Here is a 26,064-nt window from a genome sequence, read left to right as displayed (position 1 = left end):
AAGCCTGGCGTGCTGCAGTCCATGGGGTTGCAAAGAATCGGACATGACTGCGCGAATGAACAACAATAGTGTTATTTCCCCAAGTCAGTACATTTTAGCTTGCTCCTTTTGATGAATGTTTAGACTATTTCCAAAGTGCCAGTAAAATTAATCCTGCCTTGAACATCTTTGATCATTCATCTTTGCATTCTTGTGCAAATATTTTGTAGGACAAATACTTTTAAGTGGAACTGCTACTTCAAAGATGCACAAATTGAAATATGTTATATTTGTTTAAATTGCCTCTCAAAAAGTACTAGTTGACACACCTATAGGTAGTATATGAGAACTGAAAAATGGAATGTGTAAACTGTTGGTACTGTCCCTCTTACGCTATTTCTTTTTTTAAAATTATTTATTTGGCTGCTCTGGGTCTTAGTTGCAGCATATGGGATCTAGTTCCCTGATTAAGGATTGAACCTTGGTCCTCTGCATTGGGAGCCTACAGTCTTATCCACTAGACCACGAGGGAAGTCCCCTAAGCTATTTCTCTAACATTACTTATCAATTTTTATTTTCTTTCATCTCATATGAAAGTCATCTATCTGGGTAGGAGATTCTGGATAATTGTTCTGGGAACTGCACTCATACCCCACACCCCCACCATTTCCACTATGTGTTAAACAAATGAATTAACTGGTTATTGTTATTTGTTTGTAGAGAGGCATATATTTTGGAATAAAGACACATCAAGTACCCGCATTTTTCTTTTGGATCTCAAATTTTCTCCATCCACTTTCTGATAACCATCTTTTTAATACCATGTTTTGTTTTGTTTTGTTTTTTTAAATTCCTTCTGGAGGTTTCAGGACAGGATGACAAAATTTAGTAGCCCATATGCATTTGAACATGTACAAAACATATGGTTGCTAGTTCATTCCTAGTAATGTCATATTACTCTTTGCTATGGAGAAAAATGTCTTTTCCAAATTTCCTATTCTAGAATGAATGGTATACTAATACTACCTCATATTAATACAGAATTTTTATAGTTTATAAACCTCTTTCCTAAGTATCGTTCCATTTGCTTTTCACAACAACCCAATGCAATGAATGGGAAGGTATTATTATCTCCACTTAATAGAGGAAACAAGGTCTACCAAGGAGTAGAACTGAACTTTTCATACCACAATGCAGCCTCCTCCATATAGCTCAGAATAGCAGATTCCTTTTGTAGAAATTATATTCTATGGCGGTAATATGCACATCTTAAATCCCCTTTAGAATAAGGTAAAATAAAAATTTTAAAAGAAGGGGAAAACCCTAAAAAAATATTTTTTCTTTTCTGGTAATTTTACCATTACTTTTCTGAAAGAAGTCATTCATTTAGCTTTTAGCTAAACTAGTGAAACACGTATTCTGTGACTTTTTTTCCATTTTATTTTTATTTTATTTATTTTTGGCCACACTGTGCAGGCATGCAGGATCCTAGTTCCCAGACCAGGGATCCAACCCACGCCCCTTGCACTGGGAGCACAGATTCTTAACCACTGGACCACCAGAGAAGCCCCATGACATTTTAAATAAATATGCATGAAGAGTTCTAAAACAAGGGCAATTTAAAACTGTAACCTCAATTCTGCAAGCAGATTATAATACTAAATGTTAGTCACAAAATATATAGGTGTCATCATATTTTTTTCATGTTCAGCTTATTTCTTACTCATCATATGCATGCTGTGCCGTGCTTAGTCGGTCAGTCATATCCGATTCTTTGCAACCCCATGGACTGTAACCCCCCCAGGCTCCTCTGTCCATGAGATTCTCCAGGCACTATACCAGAGTGGGTTGCCATGCCCTCCTGCAGAGGATGTTCCCGACCCAGGGATCAAACTTGCATCTTTTATGTTTCCTGCATTGGCAGGTGGGTTCTTTACCACTAGTGCCACCTGGGAAGCCCATAACTGACCATGAAGTCATATAAAGTCATAAACTCTGTTTCAGATTTGCTGCAGTTAAGACAAATCCCTTTTGATTTCTTGTTTTAAGAATCATAATTGCCAGTCAGCTATTGACCAATCTACAGGTAAGAGTTTTGGAAAGAAAAACTTGAATGAATAAATGAATCTTGCCATTTTGAAAAAATGATTATATAAAAAAGATTGTTTTCCATTTTTGATCTATAATGTTACTAGTGACATTGATTTCAGTTTCCTTCTTAATATTTTGATCATAATTTCTTGTGCTTCATTAAGGCTTAAAGGAAAGGGATCTGAGCATTCTCAGTACCTTTTCTGATCTTTATCTTCACGAGGGCCATATCCATGTAGTGAAATACTGAGCTGAGAATCTGGAGACCTGGGCTCTTGTCTAAGCTGTATGAGTGAGTCAGTGAAGTCGCTCAGTAGTGTCTGACTCTTTGCAACCCCGTGGACTGTAGCCCACCAGGCTCTTCCATCCATGGGATTCTCCAGGCAAGAATACTGGAGTGGGTTGCCATTTCCTTCTCCAGAGGATCTTCCCAACCCAGGGATCGAACCCGGGTCTCCTGCATTGCAGGCAGATGCTTTAACCTCTGAGCCACCAGGGAAGCTGTATACTGAGTATGAATTTGGTTAATTCTCTTTTCTGGGTTTAGTTTTCTCATCTTTAAAAGAAGGAAGTGTGTTAGTTCTAGACTGTCATCCCAATGGTCCATTTTAGCTCTAGTATCATCATAGTAAAACCTATTAACCAACATTTGTTGAGACAAGACATTCTAATTTATAGACATGTAGGAAAAATTGTGGATAATTTGGCCTTAGAGTAGGAAATGAAGCAGGGCAAAGGCTAATAGAGTTTTCCCAAGAGAACACACTAGTCATAGCAAACACCCTCTTCCAACAACACAAGAGAAGACTCCACACATGGACCTCACCAGATGGTCAACACCGAAACCAGATTGATTATATTCTTTGCAGCCAAAGATGGAGAAGCTCTATACAGTCAGCAAAAACAAGACTGGGAGCTGTCTGTGGCTCAGATCATAAACTCCTATTGCCAAATTCAGACTTAAATTGAAGAAAGTAGGGAAAACCACTAGACCATTCAGGTATGACCTACATCAAATCCCTTATGACTATACAGGGGAAGTGAGAAATAGATTTAAGGGACTAGATCTTATAGACAGAGTGCCTGATGAACTATGGATGGAGGTTCGTGACACTGTACAGGAGACAGGGATCAAGACCATCCCCATGGAAAAGAAATGCAAAAAAGCAAAATGGTTGCCTGAGGAGGCCTTACAAATAGCTGTGAAAAGAAGAGAAGCCAAAAGCAAAGGAAAAAAAGGAAAGATATTCCCATTTGAATGCAGAGTTCCAAAGAATAGCAAGGAGAGATAAGAAAGCCTTCCTCAGTGATCAATGCAAAGAAATAGAAGAAAACAGAATGGGAAAGACTAGAGATCTCTTCAAGAAAATTAGAGATACCAAGGGAACATTTCATGCAAAGACGGGTTCGATAAAGGACAGAAATGGTATGGACCTATCAGAAGCAGAAGATATTAAGAAGAGGTGGCAAGAATACACAGAAGGACTGTACAAAAAAGATCTTCATGACCCGAATAATCACGATGGTGTGATCACTCACCTAGAGCCAGACATCCTGGAATGTGAAGTCAGGTGGGCCTTAGAAAGCAGCACTACAAACAAAGCTAGTGGAGGTGATGGAATTCCAGTTGAGCTACTTCAACTCCTAAAAGATGATGCTGTGAAAGTGCTGCACTCAATATACCAGCAAATTTGGAAAACTCGGCAGTGGCCACAGGACTGGAAAAGGCCAGTTTTCATTCCAATCCCAAAGAAAGGCAATACCAAAGAATGTTCAAATTACTGTTGAAGAAGTTGTTGGAGAAGACTCTTGAGAGTCCCTTGGACTGCAAGGAGATCCAACCAGTCCATCCTAAAGGAGATCAGTCCTGGATGTTCATTGGAAGGACTGACGCTGAAGCTGAAACTCCAATACTTTGGCCACCCCGAAGAGTTGACTCACTGGAAAAGACCCTGATGCTGGGAGGGATTGGGGTCAGGATGAGAAGGGGACGACAGAGGATGAGATGGCTGGATGGCATCACCTACTCGATAGACATGAGTTTGGGTAAACTCCAGGAGTTGGTGATGGACAGGGAGGCCTGGCATGCTGCGATTCATGGGGTCGCAAAGAGTCGGACACGACTGAGCGACTGAACTGCCTGACTGACTGAAACAGGGGCTTCCCAGGTGGCTCAGTGGTAAAGAATCCGCCTGCCAACGCAGAAGACTTTGATTGGATTCCTGGGTCGGGAAGATCCCTAGAGAAGGAAATAGCAACCCACTGCGGCATTTTTGCCTGGTAAATCCCATGGAGAGAAGAGCCTGGCGGACTGCAGTCAACTGGGTAGCAAAACGTCTAACAGGACTGAAAACTGGGGACGGAGACACGCAAACAGTGGTTTATACTCTGGGTCAGTTTCAGCAGCTACTAAACACTAACAAGCCCTATGGCCCAAATCGGGTAACATCCTGTGCTGTGGTTTGGGCCACTAGGACTTGAGACATGTAGGAGCATAACAGGTCACCTGAGGTATTATTGGGTAGCAATTTCGGTACACTAAACTCTTGCGTGGGCTTCCCTTGTAGCTCACTCAGTAAAGAGTCTGGCCGCAACGCAGGAGACCTGGGTTCCATCCCTGGGTTGGGAAGATCCCCTGGAGAAGGAAATGGCAACCCACTCCAGTATTCTTGCCTGAAGAATACCATGGACAGAAAAGCCTGGCAGGCTACAGTGTATGTGGTCGCAAGAGTCGGACACGACTGAGTGACTAAGTGCAGTGCAAACTCTTGCGTAATAAACTTAAAGTGAAAACAGAGTACCTAAGTCTCACACCGTATACATATTGTTAAAAAAACATGAAAGAAAAACGATGTTAAACAAAATATAAACAAAATAAGTGAAAAATTCTCCGGAAACCACAACTCAATCCTTGTATTTTACCGACGGGGCTTTGGTGTTTGAATCTACCGTCCAGGCCAAGTGAAAAGTTTTTCTTCCACTCCCAAACATCGCTAAGGGGGAAGACAAAACTGCCATAAGGTATCGAAACATTCAAATCAAGCTGAAAGAAACTCTCCTCCAGCCAGCGAGCGTCTTAACAGAAAACATCCCTTCACGGCCTCCTCCAGCAACGCAAGCCTGCAAAAGGACAGACTGCGCTCGCTGTGGCTAGGCAACCGTCCGAGCCCGCCCTCCCGTCTTAGCCCCGCCTCTCAAGACGATTCCACTACCCGGCGCCTCGAACCTTCTCCTCTCATTGGCCAGCTATAGGCCAGGGGTGGGCGGGGGAAATGCGTCAGAAAGTGGGCTCACTTCCGGCCTGGGAGCGCGCGGGTTGATTCGTCCTCCCTCAGCCGCGGGTGCTCGCAGCTCGGAAATGGCGGGTAAGTTCCCGGGAAAAGTTTACCAAGGGGAGGGGGCGGGCAGGTTTGGGAAAGAACACCGAGACGGAGGTGACAGTACCCGCCTGGAACTTTCGAGCTCTTTCCTGGGTTCTAGAAGGCCTATTTCAGCCTGGGAGCGCGGAACTCTCAGCCCAGCTCCTTTTCCGCCGAGATTCGTGCCCCCGCCCCCAACTGCTCGGGGTTCTGCACCTTCTGCGGGCAACTCGGCCCCTAAGAGGGACCAAGAGCCCAGGAAAAAGCGTGGTGATTTGGTCTTGTAAGGTGCCAGGTGCCTGGACGCCTGTTTCTCTTCTCGTTCTCTTTGCCCACTGCTGCCCCAGCCTCTAGTCTGAGCCTGTTCCCGCCAGCTGATTTTAATGCTCAGACCCCCCTCTTCCAGGTCTTCCCTCCACCCTGTACTTCAACTTCTGAGCTGGCGCAGTGCTGCCTTGCCCTGCGCCAAGGCTCTCATTTGAGTCTTGTTTGACTTCGTAGTAGTCCCTTTAATCTCTCACACTTCAGTAGTCCTAGGACCTATGTAGATTTCCTTTGAGAAAGAGGGACTAAACTTCTCTTTTAGGGGATGTCTAATATAATTCTGTGTTTATTCTGATTTCTTTAATCTCTTAAATTTACAGCGTTTAATAACTAGTAATTGCCATTATTTTGTACGTGTATTAAGATTGTTTTGGTGTGGTATATTCCGCCCCACCCCGCCCCGGCTACATATATTTTGAAGTGATGGACAGTTTCTTTTTATCTTTTCCCAGTGCCTTCCTAGTAATCTCAGTAGACTTTTATGGATGTGCTGGATAGACAGAGTATAGCATGAGCTCTACAGATGTTTAATGAAGACCTCTTCCACCAGATAGAGAGTGTAGGATTTTGGGGTCCATTGGTACTGTCTTAAGAGGGGGGACCCATGTATTGCACAGGGTGAACTGTTATAAGAATTCCCCCTAATTTCAAATCTCAGTCCCGCCATTTAGTAATCAAGTGACCTTTAAGCAGCCAAACTTCTTTCTAAGCCTGAGCTTTTGAATATGAAAGGGGGCTGGTAAAGTATCTACTTGTAGAATTGTGAGGGTTAAACTAATGTATGATTTGTTGCTTAGATTATACATAAATTCTTTGAGGTGGCTTCTGTTATCTCATTTTTATAGATAAGGTTTGAGGTAGGTTTTATTGTACTCTTTTTATCCGTTGGATCAGAGAAGCCAAGTAATGTGCTCTAGTTCATAGATGCAGTAAGCAAATGATGAAGCCTGGATTTGAATCCAGCAATTCTGACTCCAAACCGTTCATCTATACTGCTTCAAGTGTTCCCCATGTTCTGTGTACCTGTGTTGTAACCACTTACTGAAGTTTATGGCATGTCATTGTACCCTGTTTTTCATTTCTGCTCATGACTTTTTTACCTGAGTTTTCCCTAATTTTTATGACTATTTTGTCAGGAGATTTATTGCCATCTTTGCTTGAAAGTTTCTCTTGATAATGGTTTCTTCCATTTTTAATTATCATATACATTGATGGGATAGCCACCTTGTAGTAAAACCATTTGATTATTCCAATAGCCTATGTCTTTGTGCACATGGTTAAAAAAGAAAATTTTCTTTCCTAATCATGTCCTCATTCCTTCTCTTTCATACTAGAAATAGCAGTGTTTACTGGTTACTTGTGTATCCTTTGTGAGATTATCTTTCTATGCCTTATTAGTTGTTGGTTTTGAAATGAAAGTACTTTAGGTATAGTTTTTCCAGTATTATGAATAAATTGCCATCTTGTAATTATTGAAGGACGTTCTCACCTGGATTCTTAGTGGAGCAGTAGCATCCTTTTTATATTTCTTTTTAAAAGGCTACTTAGGTATAAAACCTAGCAGGTAATTTATATTAATATTAAATATGTAGAAATGTCAGTAGTCTGTTACGTTAATTATCAAGTTTACTCATTTATGAAAAGCCAGTCTGGTTCACAAGCTGCTATCTCAAAAGTGATGTTTATTCTGTTTTATAATGAGACAGTCATATACTCAGTACATTTATGTAGGAGTATTTGGAAATCTATGATCTGTTACCATAGTTAAAGACTTACCTTTATTCCACTTCTAGTAAGAACCCAATTTTTTTTAGGTTTGATTAATTAAATCACTTTAACCAGTCTTTTAAAAATCCTTTTTCTTAGGATTTGGTGCTATGGAGAAATTTTTGGTTGAATACAAGAGTGCAGTTGAGAAGAAACTGGCCGAGTACAAATGTAACACCAACACAGCAATTGAACTAAAATTAGGTATGTATGCATTTTCTAAGTACTATTAGGAGTATGAAGTGGAATTTTGTGTAAGAGCAGTTGTTCATGGCATTTGTATGGCTTATTTTATTGTTTACTGCAATTTATGTTTAGTTTTCTATACTAATTGAACACATCCAGATTTTATGAAGTCTTGATTTATGTCATGGAGTGGGTAGATGTTTGAGAGATGGCAGAGTTTACATGTCAAAGGTTCAGTGTGGCAAAATAATGATAAGTAGAAATGGTCTTAACCTCTTAAAAACATTTACCTTTACCTTTTTGCTTATAAAAATAGAAAATAAGTGTTGGTGAGAATGTGGAAAGACACTCCTGGTGGGAACATAAAATGATACAATTACTTTGGGAAACAGTTTGGCAGGATCTTAAAAAATAAACATATATTTGCTATATGACTGAACAGTTCAACTCCTCGACATCTACCCAAGAAAATTTAAAATGTCTGTCCATACAAAAACTTGTATGTGAATGTTCACAGAAGTATTATTCACAATAGCCAAAGGAAATAACCTAGATACCAACCAGCTGGTAAATGGTTAAACAAAGTGTGGTATATCCATGTGATGGGATACTATTTGACATTAAAAAGGAATGAAGGGCTGATACATGCTACAACATAGGTGAACCTCAAAAACATTCTAAAGTGAAAGAAACCACACCTACTGTGTAATTCCATTTGTGTGAGTGTTCAGAAAAGGCGAATGCACAGAAACAGAAAGGTTAGTGGTTACCTCGGTCTGAGGGTGGCAACAGAGAATGACTGCAAATTAGATTTCTTTTGGGTAATGGCAGTATTTTAAAATTAGATTGTGGTAGTGGTACACAAGTCTAAATTTACTAAAAATTTTAAAATTATACTCTTAAAACAGTTGAGTTTGTGGAATGTAAATTTATAGTTCAATAAGGCTGTTTAAAAAATAATTATGTGCTAATGAGGTTTGGTTTCGTCACTTTCCATTCCTTAGATTTTTCATCTTTAAAATGGAATTAATATTATTTGTAGTGAATTAAATATGAGGTTAAATACAAGTAAAGTGCTTGAAAAACTTGATTTAGACAGTCACAGTAAATGTTAGCTATAATTATTTAAAACAGTACAGACATAACGAATACAGAGAAGAAAATACTTGTGTCCTGACACCTCACTAAAAAGATATTACTGATCAAAGTTTTTTTTTCTTGTCCATACATTGTTTCTTTAAAACCAGGATCCTGTTGTAAGGCTGTTTTGTTATTTAGCTAACAATATCTTGAATATCATTGTTTGTAACTATATAGATCTACCTCATTATTTTAAATTATGTAATTCAGGATGACTGTATCATAACTTACCTAAGTTATGCTACTTTTTTAAACTTATTCTCTATTGTGAGATTTGCTTCTCCTTTTTTGCTATTAAAAGTGATTCTCCAGTAAATACCCTTGTGTATGTATGTACCCACTTGTGTGAGTGATCCATAGAATGTGTGGCTAGAAGTTGAAATACTGGATCAGAATTTTTCAGTTTCAACACTATTAACATTTTGGGTTAGATAATTGTTAGGAAATGGCAACCCATCCCAGGTGGCACTAGTGGTAAAGAACCCATCTGCCAGTGCAGGAGACATTAGAGACACGGGTTCTATCCCCGGGCCTGGAAGACCCCCTAGAGGAGGAAGTGGCAGCCGGCTCCAGTATTCTTGCCTGGAGAATCCCATGGACAGGAGCCTTGTGGGCTGCAGTCCAAAGAGTTGGACATGACTGAAGCGACTTAGCAGCAGCCAGTATTTTTGCCTGGGAAATCCCATGGACAGGGTTACAGTCCATGAGGTCACAAGAGTCGGAACAACTTAGCAACTAAACAACAAAAGAATTCTTTGTTATTTTGTGCTTTGTAGGATGTTTAGCAGCACTCTTGGTCTGATGACTAGATGCCAGTAACATTCTCCTCCAGTTGTGACAACCAGAAATGTCTCTGACATCGCCATACCTCCTAAGGATGGTGTGTAACATTGTCTCTGTTTAAGGACCACTGTGCTGGATCAAAGGGTTACGGGCATATTCTACTTTAGTAGCTGTCGTTAAATTGCCTTCCAGAAAAAGTACGTGTACTTATACTGGTACAGTCTCACATTTGAGATAGTCCTTTTACCTCTGCTCTGATCAGTGCTGCATATTATCATTTTTAAAAAAAGCAAAAACACCTTGCCCCTGTGATGTGTGAAAGGTAGCTTATTTCTGTTTGCAGTTGTGAGAAACACAGAACTTAAAATTTACTATTTTTTAAAGTGTATAGTTCTGTAGTGTTTAGTGTACCCTCATTGTTGTGCAACTAGTCTCCAGAACTTTCTCATCTTGTAAAATTGAAACTATATCCATTAAAGAAAGAACTCCTTATTTTCCCCCTCTCACTGGCCCCTTGCTAATACCTTTCTACTGTTTTAAAATTTGACTGCTTAAAAAAAAAAAAAAAAATGACTGCTTTAGATACCTCATATAAATGCAGGCATACGGTATTTGTTGTCTTGCGACTGGCTTCTTTTTTTTTTTGACTGGCTTATTTCTTTTAGCATAATACCCTTAAGATTCATCCATGTTATAGCACTTGGCAGAAATTCCTTCCTTTTAAGACAGGATAATACTACATTATATATATATGTATATATATTATATATAATGTAAATATTATAATATTCTTGTATTTATATATAGTATATGTAATAACTATAAAATATTATATTATTTATAATATAATGTTTATATTATATGCATTACATTATATATAGAGAGACATATACATACACACAACATTTTTATTTATCCATTCATCCACTGATAGATATTTAAATTGCTTCCTCCTCTTGGCTATTTGAATAATGCAGCTGTGAATAGGGATGTGCAAATATTTTTTTCTCTTTGAAATCCAGTTTCAAGTTCTTTTAGATATGTGTCCAGAAGTGGGATTGCTGGATCATATAGTAATTATATTTTTTAATTCTTTGGGGAACCCCCATAATTTCCATAGTGGTTATTACAGCTCCATTTTATATACCCACCAACAGTGCACAAAAGTTGCAGTTTCTCCACATCCTTGCCAACACTTACTGTTTAGTGAGGTTTTTCTTTTTCACTGTGTTTTTGACTAATTTTTGATTTGATAATTAAAATTGATTTTTAATTCTAAGAGAAGTATATCCTTTATATTTAAAAGAACCAGCCCTCCTTTTGTCATATTTTGTGAGTACTTTGACCCCTGTTTTGACTTTTGTTATGTAGAAGTTAAAACTTTTTATCTAGGGAAATTTCTTTTTCTTTTATGAGTTTTCATTGTGTCTTATAAGAAGGGCCTTCCTGCTCTAAGATTATGAAAAGATTTATCGATTTTTATTTTAATAATTAAAAAGTTTTTTTCTTTTTTAATTGAACCTTTGAATCTTTATCTTGATAAGGCATAGAGTAGGAATCCAGCTTTATACTTTTCCAGATGGTTTAGGCAGTTATCTGCCTGCCAATTTGTTGTCTCTTAAACAATTAAAATTTCTTTTTTTAATCACACTAAAGTATCATATATATTCTTGGGTGTACTTTGAGGCCTTTTGTTCCCCCTGAGCCATAGTGTACTGTTATAATAAATATGATTAGTATATGGTGTAACTAGATCCCACTCATTACTCTTCAACTTTATCTAATGTTTATCCTTCTAATGAACATTTTATTTTACTAAGTTCCAAAGATGTTTTGTTAATTTTTTTAAATTGAGATCCTATTAAAATTTAAGTTTAATATGGGGAAAAGTAATATCCTTACATTATTGAGTCTTCCTTACTAATAGCAAGCATATCTTTCTATTTATTAAGGCCTTTTTTATGTCTAACTGTAGAGTTTTAAATTTTATGTATAGATGATAAATATTTCTTATTGTTTATTCCTAGGTATTTCATCTATTTTATTGCTATTATGAAGTGGCATCTTCTCTTCCATTGTATTTTCTTTATTGTTTGTAGGAGAATGATGGAAAGTAATTTTTAATATATATATATATTTTATCACATCAAGATCCCATTTACATAAATTCTACACATATTTGACATAACTAAGGTTGACTGGGTTATTTGGGCAATCAAATTCCTACTCTCAGTAGCAATAATTGTCTTCCCTCAAACCAACCTTTCTCTCTTTCTCCCTCTTTCCCTTCCCCTTTTCTTTGGAGAAACGTTTATTAGAACATACTGATCGACATTGTGCTAGACACCTGGGATAACTTTAACTCTTGACTGCGTACCAATAATTCCACTAAGGTTTATCCCAAGATTCTTCTCCATTAATAAGCTATTTTCACTTCGTGTGTGAGAATTGACAGGCATACTTTTCCCACAGGGATCCAGTGTTCTGGGGGTAGGTTACTGTAGAAAAGAGTGAATCTTTTTTTATTACACCAAACAGAAACTCTATACCTGTTAAGCAGTAATTCCGCATTCACCTTTCCCTCCAGCTCCTGGTAACCTCTAATCTACTTTCTGTGTGTATGAATTACCCATTTTAGATATTTTGTTTAAATGGAATCTTTGTTCTTTTCTGTCTGGCTTATTTCGCTTAGAATATTTTCAGCTTATTTACTCAGCAAATGTTACATGTTGTAACATGTGTCAGAACTTCATTCCTGTTAATGGCTGAATAGTATTCCACTGTATACCACATTTTGTTTATTTATTCATCTGTTGATGAACACTTAGCTTGTTTCCACCTTTTGGCAGTTGTGAATAATGCTGCTATGAGCATCAAGATATAATTGTGTGTTGTCCTTGTTTTCAGTTCTTTTGACTATATAGCTAGGAACAGAATTGCTGGGTCATACAATAAATCTTTGTTTAGCTTTCTGAGGAACCGCCAAATTATTTTCCACAACGGATACACCATTTTACATTCTCACCAGCAATGTATGAGTTCCACTTTTACTACATTCTTGTCAGCACTTAATTATTTTTATATATAGCCAATCCTAGTAGGTGTGAAATGATTGTTTAAATGGAATCTTTGTTCTTTTCTGTCTGGCTTATTTCGCTTAGAATATTTTCAGCTTATTTACTCAGCAAATGTTACATGTTATTTGCATTTGCCTAATGACTGATATTGAGCATCTTTTCATGTGCTTATTGTCACTGTGTATCTTTTTTGTAGAACTATCTGTTCAAATCTTTTGCCTATTTTTAATTGAAGTGTTTTTCTTTAATATATTTATTTTTTTAATGTATTTTAAACACATAATCTTACTGGATTCTTCTACTGTTTTTGGAGAGTGGTTTCAGCTGATTTTCTTAGTTTTTTACTGACATGCAGTCATATCTGAACATTTTAGTAAATTCACTTCCTTTTTTATAAATATGCCTCTTATTTTGTTCTCTTTTCGATTTGCATTTTCTAGCACTTTCAGAACACTGTTAAAAAGTGATAGTGGTCATTCCTTTCACTTAATGAAGATCGTTATAGTAATTCTCCAATAAACCTCAAATCCTGGCTTGTTACATTGGAAAGTGTTTTTAAATTTTCAAAATATTTTATTCAGATATACATATTAGAGTATATTGAGGGCCATTTCAGTTTACATGGGAATAATTTTGATAATGTTTTATATACAATAATTCATAAATATTAAATAATTTTTTGATTTTTAGGTATTGAATCATCCTTTTATTTCAGTACCACAGTATAGTTTGTTTCTATGAGGACTGTTTTATATTATCTTTAAATATTTTTACATTGTTGTTTGTAGATGAACTTGGTCTGTGTTTCTCCTTTTTGCTTTCTTTTTAGGGGAGGTGAAAGTAGTCTTTGTATGCATTTCTCATGGCCTTCCCACTTTACCATTCTCACTCTGAATAGTTTTTAAAGCATTAGATATACTTGTTCCTTGAAAAAATTCACCTTAATGTCTATGAAGAGATTGTTCTTTTATGCCATTTAATGCTTTCTTTGCCTGAATACAATTTAGATTGCATTTTCAGGTTTTGTGCTTTATGATACATTTAAAAAATTTATTTATTTAGGTTGCTCTGGCTCTTCATTGCTTCATGTGGGCTTTCTCTAGTTGTGGCAAGAGAGGGCTACTCCCTAGCTGCAGTGCGTGGGCTTCTCTTTGAGGTGACTTCTCTTGTTGCAGAGCACAGACCCTACGGCAGGTTTCAGTAGTTGCAGCACGAGGATTCAGTAGTTGTGGCACACCTGCTTAGTTGCCCCTTGGCATGTGGACTCTTCATGGAACAGGGATTGAACCCATGTCCCCTGCATTGGCAGGCAGATTCTTAACCACTGGACCACCAGGGAAGTCTTGCAGTGTCACTTTTAATAGTGAAAAGCAAAAGAAAAAAAACTAGGAACAACATAAACATCATCATCATCTTGTAATCATAAAGAACAATGTGATGATATGAGCTTCATCAAACTCAGATTATTCTTGTTCTCGGAATGTTTCCTATAGCACTTTGTTTGCTTTGTACTAGCTTTTCTCATCTCAGTGTGCCTCTTTTGGTTTTGTTTTCTTTTACTCTTTGCATTGTGTATGAACATAACAGAAAAAGAAAAACTAAATTAGATGCCTCTGTCATACCTAGTTTTCTAATTCTTAGACTCAGTAGGGTTTTGATGCTGAAGCACTCACAGTAACATTCTGATTTTTATTGTTTGTTGCATGAGAATCCAGTGTAAATCATATAATGGAAAAGTAACACTTTTAAGTAAAAAAAAAAATATGTTGGCTATATCCCGGTTATAATGAGATTCTCAAAGTGGAAATACCTATCATCTTTAATATCTCTATATTTTTTATTCTTTTAAACAGTTCGTTTTCCTGAAGATCTTGAGAATGACATTAGAACTTTCTTTCCTGAGTATACCCATCAACTCTTTGGGGATGAGTAAGTAACTTAGTAAGATACTTGTCAAATTAGTAGGGAAGACGCATTTTTTAAAATTTAGAAATCAGTTTATTTTCTTTCCCGTTATTTTTCATGTTTCTTTTAAGATATATTAGAATGGCATGTTTTATATTGAGACACCAATCTACTATATAATACCTATCATTTAGTGCTATACTATAGGTACAGTATCATATTTAATTTGCATAATCTTAGCAATGGTATCATCATATGTAACATTAACATTAGTGGGGTTGGATAGTTGCCTAGGGACATATGAATGACTGAAGTTCAGATTCAGTCAGTCAGACTGTAGAGTCTGTATTCATAACTACTTATTTTGCACGATTTTGCTATACTGCTTCTAGAAAACACTCCCCCAACACTGGAAAGGTCAAGTTTTTTTTCTATGAGAAATAAATAAGCAATTAAGAGAAATTTATTTTCAGAAGCAAGTTTGAAGATATGTCCTGGGATGTTGAGTACAATTTTTAAAATTTCTAATCCCTTCATTACATTATTAGAATAGTCCATTACCTTTTGATTTTGAAGAAAATATCAACTTTCCAGTAAGTTTCAAGAATAATATTCTGTATATCCTTTACATACTCAGTTATTAACATTTAGCTATATTAGCTTTAATCATTCTCATATACATATATTGATAGATTGTTGTTGAACCATTTGAGAGTAGGTTGCAGATATAAGTAGGTTGCAGGATTAAGGAGTTCTCTTACTCCTAAACTCTTTAGTATGTATTTTCTAAAAACAAGGACAGTATTGTGGTAAAATTACCCAAACTCAGGAAATCTAACATTGATATATTTTCTAAAATATAATCCACATTTCAAACTTTGCCAATTGATTCCCAGTAATTCTTTTGTGTGTATTCAATAAATTCAGTAATTCCTCATCCTTGATCCAGTCTAGAATCATGTATTGCTTTTAGTTGTTATCTCTCTTTAGTCCCTTTAGACTGGAACAGTTCCACAGACTTTTATTTTCCATGTCATTATTTTTGTAGAGAATAGGGCTAGTTTTGTAAACCTTCATTTTGGACAAGTTTGATTGTTTCTTCATGATTAAATTCAGATAATGCATATATTTATAGTAGTGGAGCAGAAGTTGTATCTGTCCTTCTCAATGTGTCATACCAGAATGTCCATGATGTCAGTTTGTCCCATTGTTGGTTAACTTGGGTCATTAAGTTTAAGTTTGGAGGTATCTGCAAGGTTTCTCCACTGTAGGGTTTTTTCTTTGTTATTTATATGTAACCTGTGAGGAGATACTCTTGAGAGTGAAAATACCCTGTTTCCCATCAAACTTTCATTCGGTAGTTTTAAATCTGTTAATGATTGTTAGTATTTTACTATGATTGTAAAAGGGTGGTTTTCTAACACTGCCACATTTTCAACAGTTATTAGTTTGCATTCTGCTGTAAAAGAGTGTCTCTTCTTCCCCTTATGTATTTTTGTTTATATCAGAATAGACTCAGGATTTTTTAACTTAGTGAATTATTGTCTGTTACTGTTTTTAATGTTGATGCTCAGATTATCCCAGATTCAACAAGTGGCTCCTCTTTCAAACTGACTTTTTGAGTCCTTTTGATATATCATCATCATTTTGAGGACACTTTACTTTGTGATACAAACAAGTGTTGCACATCACCTTGTACTTTACTAGTTCTGCAAAACGAATTGGCCATATCCTCAGGGAACCATGGATTTTTTTCCTTAGTAGGAAAGGGTGTTTAGACATAGTTGACATTTAAAATATTCTTCTATACTACCCTTTTCCCTATGCATTATTTCAGCATTTTTGACATTTATTTAATGTGTTTTTAAATTGATAAATGTCTCTTCATGGAACAAGTTTCTTAAGAATTTCTTGTGAATATATCAGATTAGATATTTTATGTGCTTTTAAGTATTAATAACTGCCAAAATTTGAGCATATTTTAAACAGGTTTTATTACAGCATAAAAATAAGAATGCTTTCTTTTGGATCTCTATCTTTAAGGAGTGTTTTGTCTTACTCTGTTCCTCTTACGGCTACTTGAAATCTCTTCCTAAGGTAACATCTTAGTGAGTAGGATCTAGTTTCACAAGTACTGCTTCTTAGTGGCATTTTGCACACGCACTTTGCACATCATTAAAAGTGGTGTGCTTGCACACCCCTCTGAGGTAGATGGAAGAGAGTCACATAATCATGATAACTCTGATTCTTGGGAACTATTACTCTGATCTTAATCCTAGTTTCATTGCCACTCTTTTCTACTACACATTATTTTCAGAGTCCTGGAATGGACACTTCTTGTATTTTGTTTTGGTAACCTAGACAGAAATCTGGAAATGACACTGCTTCTTTCTAGCATTCTTTCAGAATTCATCTTTTAAAAAACCCCTTTATCATACAATAATCTTTTTAAAGTGTACAATTCTGTGGGTTTTAGCATATTGAAAGTTGCATAATCATCACCACAACAAGTTTTGGAACATTTTCGTCATTTCCACCAAAATTCCCATTGTGACCAGTTAGCAGTGGCTCCCTCTTTCCCATACCCTCCCTAGCCCTGGATAGTCACTAGTCTATTTTCTGTTTTCATAGATTGACCTATTCTGGATTTTTTTGGGGGGCTATGCCATGTACTTGGTGGAATATTTGTTCCTGACACAGGGGTTGAACCTGGGTCCTGGCAGTGAAGGTGCTGAGTCTTAACCACTGGACCACCAGGGAACTTGCCTGGCTGTTTTAGAATTCTCTTTTTAAAGAAATAGAAAGGCATAGGTGGAGAGCAGGGAGCAAGGCTGGGAGAAGAGCAGCAGCTCCCCATGTGCTTTCTGAGTTGCTAAGTGGGGTGTGATCAGGTGCTACCACTTACCACTTTCAGCAGCTCTGGATGTTGATGTTGGACATGCAAGGGGCCAGTTGGAAGAACTGGGCTCTATAGGTCCATCCTAACTGCTTACCTAACTAGGAGTCAGTATAACATTACTTGTCTCTGATATGAAATACCTCATAATAGTCGCAAGAGTAAAAGCCGCAACAGGAGCTGTAGTACACTTGTACAATGTACCAGTGAATGTTATGAGCAATTTACATGTATTGGCTTGTTTATATAACCCATATAACATCCCTAAGGTAGGTGTTGTTATTCTGTTACTTTATAAACTCAGACAGCTGAGGCACAGTTTCATTACAGTATTGTTGTTTTTAGTAAGTATAGTTTAAAATTTTGAAACTACCCATGAAGTTAAACCTGTTTCTGTGTAGAGTTAACACTTTGTAATGACTTTGTTCATTTTTGGGTCTTAGATTACTGCTTTTTTTCCCTTTTCAGTGAAACTGCTTTTGGTTACAAAGGTCTGAAGATCTTGTTATATTATATTGCTGGTAGCCTATCAACAATGTTCCGTGTTGAATATGCATCTAAAGTTGATGAGAACTTTGACTGTGTAGAGGTAAGAACAGAAATAAGTTTATTTTTAACTGTTTCCTAATTGAGTATAAAACAGATTATAAAATGTTAAAGATTTGAGGGAGGAGAGAATCTTTATATTACAGCTTTAAAACCACATATTTAACATTTAATTATGGAGGTGATTATCTGCCTGTCATTCCAGTTAAACCTGTGATCATGATCCTTAGCCTTTTCCATAAAAATCTTCACTTTTTTGATCAGAGATTTATTTTATTTACCAACTTTAGGTTTTTTATTAGTTTCTGTTGTTTTAAGCATGTATTCATGTGAAAAGGAGAACTTGTAAGAAATGAACTTGGTTATTGAGCTGAGGAGTTTTGTAAACAAAGTATTGAAGCTGTGGCCTACTTTCTTGCCACTTAAAGTATAAGAAGAAAGAGAGAAATTGAGGGAAGAACTGTTAAGTAAAAAAGATCTGGGACTTGATTTGGGAGATTCTCAGCCTGTTCTGAAGACACTGAATTTAGAAAATTCATTGGTGGGGAAGTGTGCTCTGGGGAGAAAGCCAATAGTAATCTTGGCTAAATAATCTTGTTTTGCTGAATAGATAGGCGTGACTCATTGATCGCCTCAGTAATCTCAACAAAGCCAAAAATAGGGATTGAATTCTGTGATATGAATTCAGGGAGCACCTGTGGAGGACCCTCTTGTCTATTGGCATGAACTTTCATGGCATACACACATGACCCATAAAGTTTCCAGAGTGTTATATCAGCAGAAATACAGCCAGTTTGGACTGATAGAATATGGGAAGGCTAATGGACTTCTAAAATCCAGTAGGCAAGAAAGAGGTTGATAACACTATTCAACTGCAAACATGTGCTACCTTTCAAGAAAAAGGATGAATGATTTTGAAGGAGGAGCTTCGGGCTCAGAGGGTAGTGGCATAGACCGCAGTATTCCTAAGTGATGAAATTTGAGGCTCGCCAGGTGGCTAAGCAGTAAAGAGTCCACCTGCCAATGCAGGACTTTCCCCTGGGTCGGGAAGATCCCCCGGAGAAGGGAATGGCAACCCACTCCAGTATTCTTGCCTGGGAAATCCCATGGACAGAAGAGCCTGGCAGACTACAGTCCATGGGGTTGCAAAGAATCGGACATGACTTAGAGACTATACAACAAGAATGGAATATGACCTACTGGGTTTTGAAATCGTTTGGTGACTTATTTCTTCTGCCATTTTCTCCCTTTTGGAATGACAAAGTCTAACTTTTATCCTATGCTTGTCCTGCCTTTGTTCTTTGGAAGTGATAACTTGTTTTCTAGTTTCACAGGTGGGAAGGAAATTTGCCCCGTGATATATCATACCCATAGTCTCACCTGTACCTTACTTGGATAAGATAGATGATGAGATTTTAGACTTCAGTTGATGTTGGAATGGTTGAAACTTTGGTGGATGTTGGGGAGGGGGTGTCTTTGGCATGTTTGGATGGACATGAATCTAAGGGACCTTTAAAAAATTGTATATTTTAGAGTTGTTCTGTTCCTAGACATTCCTATTTAAAGATATTGAAGCAAACATTTTCAAAATTTTAACTAAGTTTAAATTCCTGATGTAAGTCTTTTCCCAGCCTCATGCTCTACTCTATTATTGTTAAAACCTTCTCTCATTACAAGGATTGGTTGATTTGCCCCCTTTTTATTATTTTTTTGTTTGTTTCATTTTATTGTAAGGGACTTGTCCAAAGTCACACAACTAGTAAATAATCTGTATTGCACATGGGCGAGAATCACTTAATTGTAGTATGCATAATATATAGTAATATCCTCCTCAAACATGTTAGAACTATCTATTTATGACCTGTTCTAAATGGGCCTGGGCTTTTGTGCTTGTTAGGTTTTATTTCTGTTTTGCACAGTGTATATTTTATTTATTTTTTGCCTGCTCCCATACTTTTATGCTATTAGCTCAGTTTACTGCTAGTGTGAGAGACTTCTCTCTTGCAAGCAGTCCCCTTATGGTAAAAATTCTGTATTAGTAAGCTTAAAGGAATGGAAACGTGAATGATATATAGCATAAAAGAAATCTGAAATAGTCGCTTATGTCCATTATTCAACTTCAGTGTCAGAAATATTTTCAGCGCTAACTTTTTTTGATTCTCATTTGCCAGCCCTATTTGAGATGACTAAGCTTGTTAGATAAATATATATAACTTTCACTTAATATTTGTTTTTTTCAGTGGTTTGTGTCCCTTAGATGTTTTTGAAAATTTGCAGATATAAAAATGACTCATTGACTAATACTGTAGTTGTGATGATTTGATACTTGAAAAGATTTAATCTTAGATAAACTAGCATGTAACACAGAGTTTATTAAAATGGAGCTTTTTTTTTTTTTTTTTTTTTTTTTTTTTTAAAATGGAGCTTTTTATAATCAAATATTTGTTAAATTTTCAAGCCCAGCTATTCTTTAAAAATTGTATTTTTTTTCCTTTGTGTTGTATAAAATTCAGTGTTGTTTGAGGGGGTTGCTGGTTTTTTGTGTTTCTTTTAAAGTTCTAGCTGGTAGTGCTGAGTGATTTCTTCTGAAGGAACTATTAGTTATTGATAAATCATTCAAATATTATGTGCAGTGAAAATAGCTGTGTATTTGCATTGACTTCTAATTGTTCCATTCTTGAAAATGAGGTTTCTCCATTTAGAAGTACTGTGTTAGGAGTAAGGAATCAAGTCTTTTATAATGTCTTTTTGTAGGATTATTTATTTGCTTCATTGTCAAAGATCATTTATTTAAATTACATGTTCAAGCAGAGACCGCTTTTTCCCCTTGTAAAAAAAGAATGGGCAGCAGATGTGTGGGGAACGGGCTTGGCTCTTCCCCATTTGCAATGAGAATGTTCATTTCACAGGGTTATAATGGCAAATAAAGCAAAGTCACTGTTCTTATGACACGTTCTTGCCAAGAGGAGCAGTCAACAAATAGATATTAAATAAGCAAATTAATATGTATGTAGAAACGTTTTGCTGGTTTCTGAATGAAGAGGAGCCAGTCATGTAGTTATCTGAAGGGATCAGCCTATGCAGAGTCCCTGAAATGAGAACATTCTTGGCATTTTCGTTGTCCAGAAAGATCACTGTTGTTAAAATGTGGTGATGAGAGAAGAAGGGTAGGAGAGAGTTGAAGAGGGTTGGCAAAACTCAGTCGTATGGAATCAGAGTAGCTGAAGCCCTTGGAAGTTTTAAGTGTGTGTGGGGGGGGTGGTTATGTGATAGTGTTCATATTGTTGAAAGATGATTCTGCCTGCTATGCAGAGAACCCACTGTAGCGAGCAAGAGAGCAGAGAGACCAGAACAGTGCAGTGTCATGGGCAACACTGCATTTACCTGCTTGAGGACACTTCTTTGGTTGGTGTTCAGTCTCTGTGCCTGACTCTTTGTGACCCCCATGGAATGCAGCACTCCAGGCTCCTCTGTCCTTCACTGTCTCCAGGAGTTTGCTCAGATTCATGTCCATTGAGTCGGTGATGCTATCTAACCATCTCATCCTCTGCTGCCCCTTTCCTCTTTTGCCTTCAATCTTTCCCAGCATCAGCATTCTTTCCAGTGAGTCACTTCTTCAGAGGTAGAGTCAGTAGCATCTGTTACTGAGCTAAATGTGATTGATGAGGGAAAGAGGAATGAGGAGGATGCCACTGCTTCAGTGGTAGTGGTACTATTCCCTGAGATAGGGAAGATTGGAGAAGTAGATTTAAGTGGAAAACACACAAGATTTTTGTTTTTAGATATATAGGGTTTGAGACCATTATATAATATGTCATAATTGAGTTTATGCATACTATGCTTTGTAGTATTATTTTTGCATGTGAAAAATATACCCTTTTAGATGGTCAGAAACCAGAGCACATCTGCTTAGAAGTTATTTGCATATTAAAATTTTTCCATTATATTAATCTTTCTTTTTTATTTTTTTATATTAATCTTTCATCATCCATTCTTTTTCTTTTGCAAACTCTCTAGCAGCATCTAAAATTTTTAGTTACAATTAAGATGTTTGTAAAACATCTCCATAGCTATCATCTTTAAAGATAATGTAATTATTTTGAATTTTGCAATATAATAAACTTGATTATTCAGACACTGATGGTTTGTTCATCTTATGGTTTTGCTTTTATCAGTACTTCCAGCCCGCTCTTAAGGTAATTTCATTGATTTTTAGTAGAAGAATGTGTAACAAAGATTGTTCAGTCTTGCTGATTGCTGACACTTTAGGGAAGGGTTTGTTGGAGAAAGTTGAAATACATGGATAAAGTTTATATTATCTGTGAGTTTCAGTCATCTATTTTATCCTTGTCTCTCTTTAATTTGGATTTCAATTTGAGAGTAGATGAGAGCAAATTTCTTTAATCTTCTGGATTCCTTGGGGCTTTTTTAATAGAAAAATCCTGTGTCTGTATAAAAATTTAATCTTAAGAAAGTGAAAAAAATACTTTGGTAGACTAACTAATAATACTTCCTAGTGTATTCCACTGCATTCCTTTTTTAATAATGGTGACAGTATTCTTAATGAGAAATTCTTTTCATGAAGTATCATAAAAAGCTTTAAAATTATGTGTTTAGATCTTTATCTTGGAACATTGTTGTGAGTTTGGTGGTGGTGGTTTAGTTGCTAAGTCATGTCCGACTCTTGCAACCCCATGGACTAGTGTGCCAGGCTCCTCTGTCCGTGGGATTCTCCAGGCAAGAATGCTGGAGTGGGTTGCCATTTCCTTATCCAGGGGATCTTCCCTACCCAGGAGTCGAACCCAGGTCTCCTGCATTGCAGGCAGATTCTTTACCAACTGAGCTATTGTAAGTGTAGTTAGGTTGCAAAGCACTAATGCAGTAAAATTAGCATAATGTGATCTTTGTTTTTCAAAAAGTGGAAATGCTCACAGTTTTTCTCTACTTAATTTCTCCAACAATACTGAAATTTCTGCAGCTTGCATATTGTCAGCGAATGTAAGACTGAGCAAACTTCTGTAGATGCGGAGTTTTTTGGCTTGTTTTTTGCAGCATATCTTGGGTATTCTTAGAATTACAGTTAATACTAACTCTCTGCCACTTTAACCAAGCCTTAACATGTCTTCAAAATTGGTATTTCAAAAATTACGCACCACAGACAGATTTAGACAAATGCTGCTATTTAGGTTAAGACACTAAAGAGGTAATTTGGTTTTTAAATCTGTATTAAGTACATGTGTACGAATTCTGTCTGACTACCAGTTAAATCTCAGGCACATTGCTTTATGCAGTGATGAGGAAATGTAAAAATTGCTTCATGGAAACATCTGATGTGTAACAGTGTATAGAACATTGGAAATTGAAATGACCATAGTCAAGAGAGTATGCAATCGAAAACATTTTGTCTTAAGTCACCTAAGAGAAGACCTAAATAGTAGAGTTACCTTTATGCTTTCCTTATTAAAAAGACATTGCCAAATGTTAGGAAAACATTTGTAAGGCATGTCCTAATTAATTAAAAATATCATGCTGTACTCTAGATTCTTGATCAGCTTAATTTCTTACCCTTTCTATAACTGTGGGCTTCCCAGGTGGCGCTAGTGATAGAAAACCTGCCAGCCAATGCAGGAGGTATGAGAGATGTGGGTTCAATCCCTGGGTCAGGAAGATCCCCTGGAGGAGGGCATGACAACCCATTCCAGTGTTCTTGCCTGGAGAATCCCATGACAGAGAAGCCTGGTGGGCTATAGTCCATGGGGTTGCATAGATTTGTGCATGATTGAGTGACTTAGCACACATAACTGTATTTCTATATAGTTTTAATTAAAGTTTAGAATACTCTTGCTGCTGCTGCTGCTGCTGCTGCTAAGTCGCTTCAGTCGTGTGTGACTGCGACCCCATAGACGGCAGCCCACCAGGCTCCCCCTTCCCTGGCATTCTCCAGGCAAGAACACTGGAGTAGGTTGCCATTTCCTTCTCCAGAATACTCTTGAAGATAGGGAATTTTTCAGTGATCTTCAGAAACAGAATCTAAACCTTTAACCACAAGCGTTGGAACTTGTGTTAAGTTTCAGTTAATGTTTAATTCTACATTCAATTTAAAAAGATTATATGGGGATTTTCTCCAGTGATAACTTTATTACCTGGCCAGTAATCCAGTATGATAGATGAACATTTAATTGAACTAAAATAAATTTATTCTTTTAGAAAAGAGTATAGATCTGTAAAATATGATAGTTACAGGATTTGGGTTTTTTTCCTTAAAGCAGAATCCATTTAATAGAGAAATGCAGACATTTTTCCTTTAGTGATACAAAGTTCTGAATTCCAAGTTTGAAGAGCTGTTGGTTTTATTTCATATTTTATATAATACATACACATTTTTTCTAGTGCATTACATGTTAACAGATTACTTACTTTTAAATGTGGCCTTTTATTCCTCTGTAAAAGTTCTTAAAATGTATAAACTTGCCCAGAGCAAAATATTTATTTGAAGATATTACAATAAATAGGTATGCTTCAAAGGCTGAAAGTTAAATATTAACTGTCTTTCAACTTTGTTGAGCTCAAGTCTTTGGGTTGCTCTATAGTCCACCAGAACTGCTACTTGAAACTTAGAATTTCAAAGAAATCTTTGAAGTACATTTGGTGCCAGATATGTGAAGTTATTTGATCGTGCTTTGCAATGCCTTGTTGAGAAGACATGACATTGGGGAAAATTTTTAAAAGTTAAAATTATATATACTATATGTGTCTTGAAGTGTTTTCTTTTAAACTGATAGATTATAAACCTCTTTATTTAAAAGTAGTGTTTCTTGAGTTTTTAAAATTTGAATTAATACTACTTTTACCCATTGCTACTTTGGATTTTAATTGCCACACAACAGACATATTAGACCTATCCCTTATTATTACACTTTCTTCTTATAATTATTGAAATTGTACAAATTCTATAAAATATGCTTAAGATCATCTCTTCATATTAGTTAGCAATTTCAAGAGAAAATATTTATCAAATAGTACTTTAAAAATAAGCAGAAGTAGTTCTGTCAAATGTAGTGCATTTAACCTTGAGCATGAATGGATTGTGCAGACTGGTGTACATGTTAGAAATAAGCTGTTGGGTAAAATGTTGAAGAGCTATATTTTTAAATAATAGCTCTTTTTCATAGCTATAAACAAGTTATATATAAATGTTGCTGTCCCAGAGCATTGAAAATAAAACTTGTTTGTAATAAACTCCATCCCTGGTTCTCTATCATGAAATGTAACTGAATGATAATAAAGTGCTATTCATCTGCAGGTGCATTGCTTCTACTTAGTTAAAAGATGGTTGAAAGGACAGGAATTAGTAGCATGTTGTATTAGCCTTTTGTAGTGTATTTTGTCCTAAGCATCTTAATTTCCCTGTTTTGAATGCTAAGTAGTAAGGGTCTTGGTTTAGAACTAATACCCATCATGCATGTAAACGGTATGAAAGAGCTGCTTAGTAAGTTAACACAAAGTGTTCTTGTGTCAGTCCTTGTGGAAATAGATACAATACAAACATTACAGCTGAACTCACGGCAAACTCCATTAAGTAAAAACCTGGCCTCATTGTTCAGGAAAAAGTTTGAATAGAATGCAAGCTCATTTTGTTGAATGTAATGTCAGGCTTTTAGGGACTGTATTGAGGGATAAGGTTTTGTTAAGTTGAGACCAATTCATTAAGTTTTATTGCCTGGTGAGAATCAGTAATACTTTATTGTAAGACTTCATCAAATATTCATGGTTAAAGAGAAGTAGTAAATGTATTCAATCAAGTGGTCTTTTGGGGTTTTGAAAAGGATTATGAAGTCTGCTCAGCTGATAGTTTAACATTCATCGAAGTTGTTTAACAAGGGTAATTTTAATCTCTGGGTTTAATTTTGTTGTCCAGGCTTGTCTCTTTTTACTGTTACAAATCCAACTCTGTAAAAATTGTGTCACATTATAGGATGAGTGGATAATACATCCAGTCATATAATTCATG

General features: G+C 36.4%; 1 protein-coding gene and 1 non-coding gene across 3 annotated transcripts in view; one reads left to right on the top strand and one right to left on the bottom strand.

Moving 5' to 3' along the window:
* Positions 1-2,497: 2,497 nt before the first annotated feature.
* On the bottom strand, positions 2,498-2,569 carry TRNAC-GCA (transfer RNA cysteine (anticodon GCA)). Its single transcript has one exon. It is a non-coding gene; the product is annotated as a tRNA-Cys (tRNA).
* Positions 2,570-5,342: 2,773 nt separating this feature from the next.
* The window catches only part of HAT1 (histone acetyltransferase 1), a 40,144-nt gene continuing 19,422 nt past the window's right edge, over positions 5,343-26,064 (top strand). For both annotated transcript variants that reach the window (XM_061135792.1, XM_061135791.1), the window contains exons 1-4: positions 5,343-5,435; positions 7,620-7,724; positions 14,560-14,635; positions 17,976-18,096. In XM_061135792.1, coding sequence (XP_060991775.1) covers positions 5,429-5,435; positions 7,620-7,724; positions 14,560-14,635; positions 17,976-18,096 — 309 coding nt within the window. In that variant the 5' untranslated portion in view covers positions 5,343-5,428. The remainder of the gene's footprint in view (positions 5,436-7,619; positions 7,725-14,559; positions 14,636-17,975; positions 18,097-26,064) is intronic.

The sequence above is a fragment of the Dama dama genome, chromosome 33 (assembly GCF_033118175.1).
Source record: "Dama dama isolate Ldn47 chromosome 33, ASM3311817v1, whole genome shotgun sequence".
Classification (NCBI taxonomy): Eukaryota; Metazoa; Chordata; class Mammalia; order Artiodactyla; family Cervidae; genus Dama; species Dama dama.
This window is presented reverse-complemented; position numbering and strand designations above follow the sequence as displayed.